General features: G+C 38.8%; 1 protein-coding gene across 15 annotated transcripts in view; it reads left to right on the top strand.

Moving 5' to 3' along the window:
- Positions 1-12,111, top strand: part of DYM (dymeclin) — a 617,255-nt gene that overhangs the window by 172,519 nt on the left and 432,625 nt on the right. For 13 of the 15 annotated variants that reach the window (XR_008917836.1, XM_056824411.1, XM_056824408.1 and 10 more), the window contains one exon: positions 9,084-9,209. The exons of 1 other annotated variant lie outside the window; for it this stretch is intronic. Coding sequence is in view for 13 of the 14 variants with exons in the window: in XM_056824411.1 (XP_056680389.1) it covers positions 9,084-9,209 (126 nt within the window). In the remaining variant the exon portion in view is untranslated. Of the gene's footprint in view, positions 1-1,002; positions 1,127-9,083; positions 9,210-12,111 lie in introns of those variants that run through there. One more of the 15 variants, XM_056824417.1, reaches the window with a different exon arrangement.

Genomic DNA, 12,111 nt, shown 5'->3' with positions numbered 1-12,111 from the left:
CTCCTACTACAAGTTCAGTAACCCAGCTTAGATGTGGAAAACCTCTGTTACAAAGAATAGCAATGTTTCCTTTGACTTCATCTGCTGTGCCTGTCCTTTGACGGTAGAGGAGTGGTGCCCTCCACTCAAAGATGAACATTCTCACACTTGGTCATACCCTTCCTATTCCACTGACTAAGAACTCCTATAGATTATTTTCCAAACCCCATTCTATACCTCCTATTACTTGAATTCTCATTCTTATATTCTTCAACCCACTTACCCTAAAGTTTTAACCTAACTCTACCCAGCCCTTCTTTGGTGTCCTCCGAATGTCTGTTCTATGGGCAACAACCTTCATCTTAAATCTTTTCTTCTAGGGGGCAGCTGGGTAGCTAAGTGGATCGAGAGCCAGGCCTAGAGACAGGAAGTCCTAGGTTCAAATCTGGCCTCAGATACTTCCCAGCTGTGTAACCCTTGGCAAGTCACTTAACCTCCATTGCCTAGTCCTTACCACTCTTCTGCCTTGGAGCCAATATACAGTATTGACTCCAAGGCAGAAGGTAAGGGTTTAAAAACAAAATCTTTTCTTCTCCAACTACTTCCATTTGCTAGTTGTCTTAGAAATGTGACTTCCTCCAGATGATAAAGCTTCCCTGAGCAATCTCTCCAGTGTTGGTTGCTCCATTACTCATGGTCCAGGCAGAGAAATTGAAACACTTCTTGCTCCCCATTGCAACTTCAAAGTTTCCCCTCTTCCTCTGTCACTCAGGAATCTTTCTTACTTGAGGTTCATGCTGTTCCTATCTACCACACAATCAAAGTCCTGGTAGCTGTTGTTAATAGACCCTCAGGTAACTCTTTTTCCTTCTTCAATGAGCTTGATACCTGGCTTATAATTTTTTCTCTCCTCTCCAATTCCTACCCTTTGTGGAAGAGAGGAATTGGGAAGCATGCAAGAGGCAGAAGCAGTGGCTGAGTGGTAACCTGTCAGTCAAACGAAAGGTTCCATTTTGGAATGTTACCGGGAAAACAGTTGGAGGCAAAGCCAACGGCTGGGTGAACTCTGGTTATTCCTATCGCCTTGTATCAGGGGAGGAGTGGCCTGGTGACTTTGAAGGCAGAAGACAGAAGAACAATAGTCCAGGTATCTTTCTCTGACTTACTCTGTTGATGAAAGACATTTCTCTCAATTTGAACTCTATCCCAATATCCTCCAAACCTAAGGCTCACTTTAGTGTTAGGAAAATCCCCAACCCTCTCACCTCCATTCTCCATCTTTTCCTGTCTTCCCCAAATAAACCCCTTACTTAAGATAAAGAAGAGAAAGCATATTTCATATGAAACATCATAAACTCCCCCTGACTGATTTAGAAAGAAGAAGAAAGGGGGAGGGAAGCTGAAGAGGCTGAATAGAGGGAAGAAAAGGGAGGAAGGGAGGTATAGAGGGAGGAAGAAAAGACAGAAGAAATAAGATAATTGTCTGATCTGTTAGTTATCAATCATCATTCGAAAATACTCCTTTGTTATTATTTATTACAATTTGGCACCCAGGGTGACTGAACATCACAATCCTGAAAGTAAAGATGTTCAAACAAGTGATCTGTGGAGTAGTTGTGCTGGCAGCCATTACAGGCTATTGGATCTATAACATTTTATACAGCAAGATGACTAACATAATAGTAGATTCAGTGGAACACATAGGCAATACCATTTTGTTCATACTCAAGTTGCCATTCCAAAAAGAAACCATTCTCTGGCAAATTTTGACAGAGATTTATATCGTTTCCTTGGCTGCTATATAGACACTGACCTACCTTAAGAATATCTATAGATTTGTGATTCCCAAAAAGACAGCATAGATAATGGTAGTGGATACAAACCTAGAGACTGGTTAAGAATAGGGCTAAATCAGACTAAGGATAAGGGAAATGGTCAGGCAGATAGTGCACCCAAAGAGAAAGACAGAAATGCCAAGAAAGCAAAGTCTAGTACACAGGGAAATTACAGTGACAAGGACACTAAGACAACTATTGAACCTGAGAAAATTTATCCACAGATGTTACCAAGATATCAAGTGCAGCTGGTGTGTTACATTCAAAAGTTCATAGAAAATTTACTACCCAGAAGTTAGATTCCTTGAAGAAAAGGGTCCCAAAATTTATCGACCAGCCATATGAAACTCAGAAGGAACTTAAATGTGCTTTCTGGATTTTTGAACCTGATTTCCAAGATGTAGAATTCCTTTGGAAGAACTTTTTAGCCCCCATGAGCATCTGGGGTGCCAAATTGTAATAAATAATAATAATAGAGTATATTTGATCAGGCAATGATCTTATTTCTTCTGTCTTTTCTTCGGAAGCCACATTGTGATTCAGGCAGGTTTTGCTCTGAAACAGATGACAGGAGTCTGTTGAGTATAACACTGGCAAGGATCTTTCCAGCAGTGGAGAGTAGTGAGATGCCTCTGTAGTTGTCACAGGCTGCTCGTGCACTTTTGTTCTTGTTTAGGGTTATGATGGAGGCATCTCTGAGTTCTGGGGGTATGTCTTCCTCTTTCCATATGCTGGTCAGCACTATGTGGAATGCCTGGAGCGCTTTTCCATTTAAGGCCTTGTACACCTCGGTTGGGATCCCGTTTTTACCGAGGGCCTTGCCTGCACTTGTTTGTTTAATGGCTTTTTGGACTTCCTCTATTGAAGGAGGGACGTCAAGTTGTTCACTGGTGTGGTTTTGGGGGATCTGGTCAAGGGCGCTTTGGTCGACTGAAGAGAGTCGGTTGAGAAGCTGAATGATGTGTTCTTTCCACCTGTTGCTGATGCCTTTTTTATCTTTTATGAGAGTGTCACCATCAGAGGATAGCAAGGGAGTGGTGGTGGGTTTTAATGGCCCATAGACAGTCTTGAGGGCACTGAAAAATTGTTTGTAGTTTTTCGTATCAGCAAAGCGCTAGATTTCTTCTGCCTTTTCCCCCCATCATTGGTCTTGCATCTTCCTGATCTCACGCTGTGTCATGGCTTGGAGAGACTTGAATCTGTCCTTTTAAGGAGCAGAGTTTGGGTTATTTTGCCACTCCATAAAGGCTTTTTTCTTTTTGCTCAATAGGTCTTCAATAGCAGTGTTGTTCTTGTTGAACCAGTCCTGGTGGTTGTGTTGTTTGGGTCCTAGGACTGCCTTTGATGTTTCCTTCACTGCGTCTCTGAACTGGTTCCATTTCTCGGTTGAGCTTCCAGTGAGTGGTCCCTTGGCAGACAGCTTGTCGTCCAGGCAGGAGTGGAATGTTCTGGAATGTTTGCAAATAAGATGGATCTCTAAGAGGACTCATGTTGTAAAATGTGCAAACTGTCTGGGCGTGTTTTGGATGGTGAGGCGCAATGCGCATTTGAATAGTCATTCTAACCAATTGGTGGTCTGTCCAGCATTCAGCTCCTCTCTGGTGGCTCTGGTGATCTGTACATCCTGGATGTCTCGCCGGCGTACAATGATGCAGTCAATGAGATGCCACTGTTTTGATCGTTGGTGCATCCACGTTGTTTTATATCTGTTTGCCATTCTGAACACAGTGTTTGTGATGGTGAGTTTGAACTCTGAGCATTTGCTGTGTAGCAGTAGGCTGTTGTTGTTCATTTTGCCCATGCCGTGTTTTTGCCGAGCACTCCTTTCCATCTTTCATGGTCCTGGCCAACATGGGCGTTGAAGTCTCCCAGTAGTATCAGCTTGTCATTTGTGGGCACTGAGTGCAGAACGGTACTCAGGTCAGAGTAGAACTGCTCGATGGTCTCCTCTGTGCTGGTCAGTGTTGGGGCATATGCGCTGATGATTGTGGCATATCGGTCTTTGCTGAGAGGCAAACGGATCTTCATGAGCCTCTCGCTGATGCCCACACGCAAGCCTGGCAGCTGTTTGAGCAAACTGGTTTTGATAGCCAGGCCAACACTGTGGATTTTGTCTTCATTTGAGGCTCTGCCTTTCCAGAAGAAGGTGTATCCAGTGGTGGGTTCGCTGAGTGATCCCTCTTCTGGTAAGCGGGTTTCGCTTAATGCTGTGATGTCGATGTTATATCACGCCAGTTCTTTACCAATTAGAGCTGTTCTTCTCTCAGGTCTTGGGGTATTCTCTCTATCAAGTACTGTTCTGATGTTCCATGCTCCTAGTAGGAGTTTCTTTGTATTTTGTTTTCTTTGATTTCGACCTCTTAAAGGGATGACCCGCCAGCCGCAGTGTGCTGACCGGTTGTTTTTAGGGCAGGCAGTGTTGGCCTTTTCTTGTCCCCTCCCTTGATTAGGGTGAGCCATGCTGTCCTAGAGAGGGCTGCTCAGTCGCCCAGGATGCTGCCAAACGTCTCTGCTGCCCTACAGGACCTAGCGACCACTGGTCCATGGGCTGCCTATGTGCATGACTACAACTGTCAGTGGTCACCTCCCCCTTTTGCGTTGCCACTCCCCCATCGCCGCAGGTCTTGAACAGGGTGGACGCGGCTAGGAAAGATGAGTGTACACAAAGATACTTGTGCGTGAAGGAAATTTAAGTGGAAAAGTCGATGCACAGAGACAACTCACTCTCCCGGCGTTAGAAGCCTGGGTCCAGTGGTACAAAAAGTCGTCACACCTGGAGACTTCCTCAGCTGCATTGGATGGCCATGTTGTCTTTTGTGCTCCAACACACCCTAAGCACTCCACAGTGCTCTGCTGCATTGCCATCTCACCCGTTGAACCTTCTTATTGGTTTCTTCTGCCTGTTCCTCTGAAGCAGTCTTCACATGCTGGGTGAGCAAAGCCCTGGTTCACAGGGGTCAATGACCCAATGGCTACCCTCACAAGGTTTAGCCGGCCTGTGCAAGCCGTTGCCCGGGGTGTGGCCGCTGCTGTATGCTATCAGCTACTGGGAGCCACAAGTGAGAGCTGGGTGTCAGGTAGGGGTCAGAGGCTGTTTAGCTGCCCTAAGAGGGCATGACAAGCCCTCCATACCAGAGATACTACCCCTCCCTGAACACCCCATACACCCCTACTTCCTTATCTCTTATTATTCAAATGCCTCTTGGTCAGTCTCTTCTTCATCTCATTTTCACATCATGAAGTGTTCTTGTGCCTTACCAAGGCCAATTCCTCTAATCTTTCAAGTGACTTCTTTCCACTCTATTTCTGTCACTTATTTTCAGCCTCACTCTATCTATTGAATTATTCTCAACTCCTTACAAATATGCTGCATCTCTCCCATCCTGAAAAACCCATACTTGATATTTTCTTCCCCACTAACTCATTCTATTTCTTCTCTGGCCTTTATAGCTAAACAGATCATCCTTGTTAATTCATCTGACCCTGAGGCATTTATTCTTAGGGAATTCGTTGATGGCTTGTTTAATTTTTTTTTCTGATATGGGATTACTTAAGGATTCTATTTCTTCTTTTGTTAATCTGGGTAATTTGTATTTTTGTAAGCATTCATCTGTTTCATACCCACATTCACTTATTGGCATATAATTGAGCAAAGTAACTCCTAATGATTCCTTTAATTTCCTCTTCATTGACGGTGAGTTCAGCCATTTAATTTTTGATAGTGATTATTTGATTTTCTTCTTTCCTTTTTTAAATCAAATTAACCAGTATTCTATTTTATTATTTTTTTTATAGAACCAACTCCTACTCATTCTCTTACTTTCAATTTTATTAATTTCTCCTTTAATTTTTAGGATTTTCAATTTAGTCTTTAAATGAGGATTTTTTATTTGTCCTTTTTCTAGTTTTTTTAGTTGCATAGTTCATTGATCTACATTTTCTCTATTTTTTTTTAATGTAAGCTCTTAGAGGTATAAAAATTCTCCTACATACTCCTTTGATTGTATTTCATAAATATTGATATGTTGTCTCCTCATTGTCATTCTCATTAATAAAATGACTATTTCTGAAATCTGTTCTTTGACCCACCGTTTTTTAGCATTAGCTTATTTAGTCTCCAATTAATTTTTGATTTATATTGTTATGGAGCTTTATTATTCATAATTTTTAAAGCATTATGATATGAAAAAGATGTATTTATTATTTATTCTTTTATGCATTTGTTTGTGAAGTTTTTGTGCACTAATACATGGTCAATTTTTGTGTAGGAGACATGTACTGCTGAAAAGAAGGCATTTTCCTTTCTATTTCCATTCAGTTTTCCCCAGAAATGTATTAGTTCTAACTTTTCTATGATTTCATTCACTTCCTTTACTCTTCCTTTACTCTGTCTTCCTTCCTTCCTTCCTTCCTTCCTTCCTTCCTTCCTTCCTTCCTTCCTTCCTTCCTTCCTTCCTTCCTTCCTTCCTTCCTTCCTTCCTTCCTTCCTTCCTTCCTTCCTTCCTTCCTTCCTTCCTTCCTTCCTTCCTTCCTTCCTTCCTTCGTTCCTTCCTTCCTTCCTCCCTCCCTCCCTCCCTCCCTCCCTCCCTCCCTCCCTCCCCCTCCCTCCCTCCCTCCCTCCCTCCCTCCCTCCCTCCCTCCCTCTCTCCCTCTCTCCCTCCCATTTTTGGCTTGATTTATCTGGATCTAAAAGGAGGAAGTTGAGGTCCCTCACTAGTATAGTTTTGCTATCAATTTCCTCCTGAAATTCATTTAATTTCTTCTTTAAAATTTTAGAGGCTATACCATTTGTGCATATATGTTTCCTATTGTTTCTTGTAAGCATATAATAGGATTCATATTTTTAAAGCACTCTGGTCTCTGCTCCAGTTTTATGAGCGTGTTCATCCCAATAGAATTCACCGTTATGATTACCATCTGTGTATTCCTGTCCTCATTTCTCCCTTTTGATCCTGCTGTTTTTCTTTTTATTTTGTCCCTCCTCAAAAGTGGTTTGTTTTTTATTCTCCTTTCCTCCCCCAATCCCCCGACTGCACCCTCCCTCCTATTATTATCCTCCTTCCCTTATCTTAGTCAACTTCTCTATAGGGAAAGATAGAATTATGTACCACAATGAGTATAGTTGTTATTCCCTCTCTGAGCCAGATGAGAGTAAAATTTAATCATTTCCCATTCCTACCCTCATTCTCCCCTCCACTGTAACAGTTTTTCATGCCTTTTTAGGGGAGATAATTTAACCCATTCCATCTCTCTCTTCCCTTATTTCTCAGTATGATCCTCTTTTTCACCACTTGATTTTTTTTGCATATCATATCATTCTGATCAGCTTACTTCCACACCCTTTGTCTATGTATATGTGAATTCTTAAGAATTATAAATATTCTCTTTCCATGTTGGAATACATAGTTTGACCTTATTGAGTGCCTTAAATTTGCTCTTTCATATTTACCTTTTTAGGCTTCTGTTGAGTCTTATGTTTGAACTTCAAATTTTCTGTTTAGGTCTGGTATTTTCATCAGGAATGTTTGGAAATCTTCTATTTTATAGAGTGACCATTTTTTCTCTTGAAAGAATATACTTAGTTTTACTAGATAGGTGGTTTTGGGTTGTAAACCTAGATCTTTAGACTTCTGGATTATCATATTCCATGGCTTCTGATACTTTATTGTGGAGGCTCCCAAGTTATGTGTAAACCTGACTGTAGCTCCATGGTATTTGAATTATTTCTTTCTGTCTTCTTGCAGAATTTTCTTCTAGGCTTGGGGGCTCTTGAATTCATCTGTTATATTCTTGGGAGTCATCATATGAAGATTTCTTTCTGGAGATGACCTGAGGATTTAAAAAATTTCTATTTTGCTCTCTTGTTCAGGAATATCTGGGCAGTTTTCTTTGATAATTTTTTGTAATATGGTGTCTAACATTTTTTAAAATCATGACTTTCCAAGTAGCCCAATAATTCTTAAATTGTCTCTCCTGAATCTGTTTTCCAAATCAGTTGTTTTTTTTTTCAGTGAGATAGTTCACATTTTTTTATGTTTTTTGATTTTGTTTTATTGTTTCTGATGTCTTTACTAGCTTCTAGCTGCCCAATTTTAATTTTTTAAGGAATGATTTTCTTCCATGAATTTTTGAACCTTTTTTTCCCCCATTTGGTCCATTTCTTTTTGCATTGCTTTTATTTCTTTGCCCAGTTTTCCACTGATTCTCTTAATTGATTTGTGAAATTTTTTTTTCCTCTTCCAGAGTCTGAGTTCAGTTCATATTTTTATTTTAGACATTGCATGTGTTTGCTTTGCTTTCATTGTCCTCTTCTGTGTCTGGGCCTTGCAATTGGGCCTAACAATTTTCTGTGGTATAGTATTTTTTTTTTTAATGTTTGCTCATTTTCCCAGTCTTTTCATTGACTTGCACGCTTACTTTAAAGATAGGCTCTTTTCTCTGGGAGGATAGGACAATTTCTTAAACTTCATTTCTTACTTGATACTACTCTTGCCCTTTTTTCTGGTTTCTGCAAGTTTCTGCTCTTCCAAAGTAATATGATGGCCTGTGGACTGGAGGTTCTGAATGCCATCTCCCACTCCTGATTCAGTCACCCCTTAAACTGCTGATAGCTCAAATTCTAGTCTCAGGCTTTTGTTCTCTCTCTGTACTTGTCTAGGTCAGGCATACCTGAGAGTTCTCTGTCCTTTGGCTGTGCCTTGATCTGTGGCAAAAGCCAGTTAGGCTCCGATAGGCCAGCACCTGGGGAGTTCCCTGGCCATGGATTTGTGACCCAGTTCTGGGTCTACTGACTTCCCCAAACTGGGATTCAGGTTCCTCTTTTAAAAGTTATTGTCATCTCTAAAAATCATTCTTTTGTCATATATTTAAAAAACTTTTGAGTCCTGCTATTTATTTTTTAGTTTAAAGTCATAAAAATGGAATTAACCTGGGGAATATAGGGTATATGTTCTTGAAATATTGGAATGGATTCCCAATGCAAAACATTATTAATACATATAAAGAAATTTTAAATCTCAAAATAATGAATGATGAGATAATTGATACTTATGTAAAACTTAAAATCTGGAAAATTGTTTTCATCTTTTATTCCATGTTGATTTTCAGGTCTATTACATATATCTAAAATTTTTATATCCTACAGAAAAATTGTACATTTTTCATTAACATTCTTTTTAATTTTTTTATTATATATAATTAGTTTTAGAAATCAGAAATAGAGATTAATCCTTTGAAATGATAAGTACTCTGTATCTCTTCTCTCCACAGAGACATAACATATGAAATATCACTAGAGGCTGTATCAACACTGGTTGTTTTCCTTTCCTATCAGCTCTACCATAAGGAAATTTTGAGACACAGCATAAGTCACAAATACCTGATGCATGGAAGATGGTATGTTTCAACTTCAAAGAAGCATGTCTTAGATGATTTGTTAGCTTTATAAATCCTTTGATTTTGTATTTATTTCATATTTCATAATTCATATGATATTTCTTATCATACATTCATGTTATACAGTTTCACTTGGGCTTCTCATTCTCATATCTTTCATATCAAATTCATTAAACTCAAACCAGCCTAATCTCCCTCTTTAAACCAGTTTCTCTTTCTTCTTTTACCATCTTTGTCAGCAGTACCACTGTATTCTCTAATTATTCCTAATCCAAATCTTTGAATATTTTTGACTCTTGCAAATTATATATATGTGTGTGTGTGCACACACACACAGACACACACACGTTATCATCTTCCCTGTTTGAAAACATACCTTCTTAATCTCCACCTTATAAAATCCCTTGATTACTTTAAGAATCAAGTTAAGCACCAATTTTTTTTCTTGATCCCTCTACCCATTTAATTATTTTGTATTATTTTGTATATGTTCATTTTGTGCATACTTTGTTTTCTCCTTTGATATGATCTAAGGTACTTGTTAACATGGATTATTTCATTTTTGTCTTTTGTCTAGAGTCAAATTATATAATATTTGTTAAATAAATATTTGTTAAACAAATAACTGGAATGTAGTAGACATTTAAATGCATGTTTTCTCCCTCCCTTTTTATCTTTGTATCTTTAGCTCATTGCAAAATGCATGATAGATTGTAGCTGCTGAACAAATATTCATTGAATTATTTATTGATTGTTTAATCATTTGTAAGAAGTTGTTGCTTGGAGCTTCCTACTTTTTCTGGTGGTCTTCAGATTTCACTTAGTTGTCTCATTATTCTGTTGTTCATCTCTACCTTCTAGAATTTAGATCTGATCTTAAATTTTGTGTTCTGATACCATCTCCTTTGAATTTCTGGACTACAGCTATTAGTCCAGAAATCAGGATTGGTTTACTAATTGGAGATTTCAAGAAGTTATGGAGAGTTCCCTTTGAATTTGATTTACTTTCATTCTTTTTTCTCTTGATTTTGTGGGTCTCATTTTTATAAAATATATAATCTTTTTTCTTCTTTTTTTCATTTCTTCTATTTCCCTTATTTCATTGTATTTCTAATATTTGTCATTTCTAATAACATGATGCAATCTATTTCATTCAAATAATATGATCTATTCAGCCATTTCTCTCAATCATTTTTGTGTTATTTTCAGTTATTTTGCTTCCATGAATTTTTTCATACCTACACAGCTTTTTATCTCTCAGTAATGCTCTTAGAGCCAAATTTTAGTAATGGGATCCCTAGGTCGATGAGCATGAATGGATTTATAGCTCTTAATATATATATTTCTTCCTTGTTTTATAAAAACACAATTCACAGTTGTTCTAGCAATATAATAATAGGGTTGTTTCTCCATGTTCCTTTCAGAATTTAACTTGATCAACTTAGTATGTCTGGTTCTCAATTAACATAAAGTACCAGAGCCATATTTAGCTAGATTGGTCTGTAGGCCACAGACACAATCTATTGCCAGGACCATACTCTTTTCCCAAAACCAAGTCTTTCTAGCTTGCTCCTACCCAGTGATACTTTTGGTCTAGTGCTACAACCCCTCAGGAATGCATCATTAACTCCATAGTATGTTGAATGTTAAAATAAAAGATCTTGCAGAATATTTGTGCTTCGTAAACCATTGTTGTCCCACCAGAAACTATATTTGGATTATACATATGTTAGCCTCATTCTGGTGTGTTGGGACTCTCCAGATATCTATCATATTTAGCTTATCTAAGATTCTATTCATCTCCTTAATTTCTTTCTTTTTTATTTTTGGTTTGCTTTGTCTGGTTTTGAGAGGAAAAAATTAAAGTCCCCCACAATTATTATTTTGCTATCCATTTCCATCTGTATCTCATTTAGTTTTTCCTTAAAAAAAATATGGTTGCTAGAATTTTTGATGCAAGGAGTTCCAATATTGTCAATTCTTCATTATTCAGAGTAATTCAGAGTAAATAAAAAAAAATCAGAGTAAATCCCCTTCCCACCAACATGATGTAGTTACCCTGTTCATCTCTTCTAGTTATGTCTATTTTAACCCCAATTCTGTCAAAGATAATGACTGCTGCCTCTGCCTTTGCCTTTTCTGGATCAGCTGAAGCATACTCTCTTTTGCCCATCCCTTAACTGTCACTCTGTCTCTCATTTTTGGTGTGTTTCTTTTTTTTTTAATTTTTATTTGGTCATTTCCAAACATTATTCATTGGAAACAAAGATCATTTTCTTTTCTTCCCTCCCCTCCCTCCCACCACCTCTCCCATAGCCCATGCGCAATTCCACTGGGTATCACATGTGTTCTTGATTCATACCTATTTCCATGTTGTTGGTATTTGCATTAGAGTGTTCATTTAGAGTCTCTCCTCAGTCATATCCCCTCCACCCCTGTAGTCAAGCAGTTGCTTTTCATCGGTATTTTTACTCCCACAGTTTATCTTCTGCTTGTGGATAGTGTTTTTTAGATCCCTGCAGATTGTTCAGGGACATTATACCTCCACTAATGCAGAAGTCCATTACGTTCGATTATACCACAGTGTATTAGTTTCTGTGTACAATGTTTTCCTGGTTCTGCTCCTTTCGCTCTGCATCACTTCCTGGAGGTTGTTCCAGTCTCCATGGAATTCCTCCACTTTATTATTCCTTTGAGCACATTCCATCACCAACAGATACCACAATTTGTTCAGCCATTCCCCAATTGAAGGGCATCCCCTCATTTTCCAATTTTTGGCCACCACAAAGAATGCAGCTATGAATATTCTTGTACAAGTCTTTTTCCTTATTATCTCTTTGGGGTACAAGCCCAGTAGTGCTATGGCTGGATCAAAGGGCAGACCGTCTTTTATCGTCCTTTG

Source organism: Monodelphis domestica, chromosome 3, assembly GCF_027887165.1.
Source record: "Monodelphis domestica isolate mMonDom1 chromosome 3, mMonDom1.pri, whole genome shotgun sequence".
Lineage (NCBI taxonomy): Eukaryota > Metazoa > Chordata > Mammalia > Didelphimorphia > Didelphidae > Monodelphis > Monodelphis domestica.
This window is presented reverse-complemented; position numbering and strand designations above follow the sequence as displayed.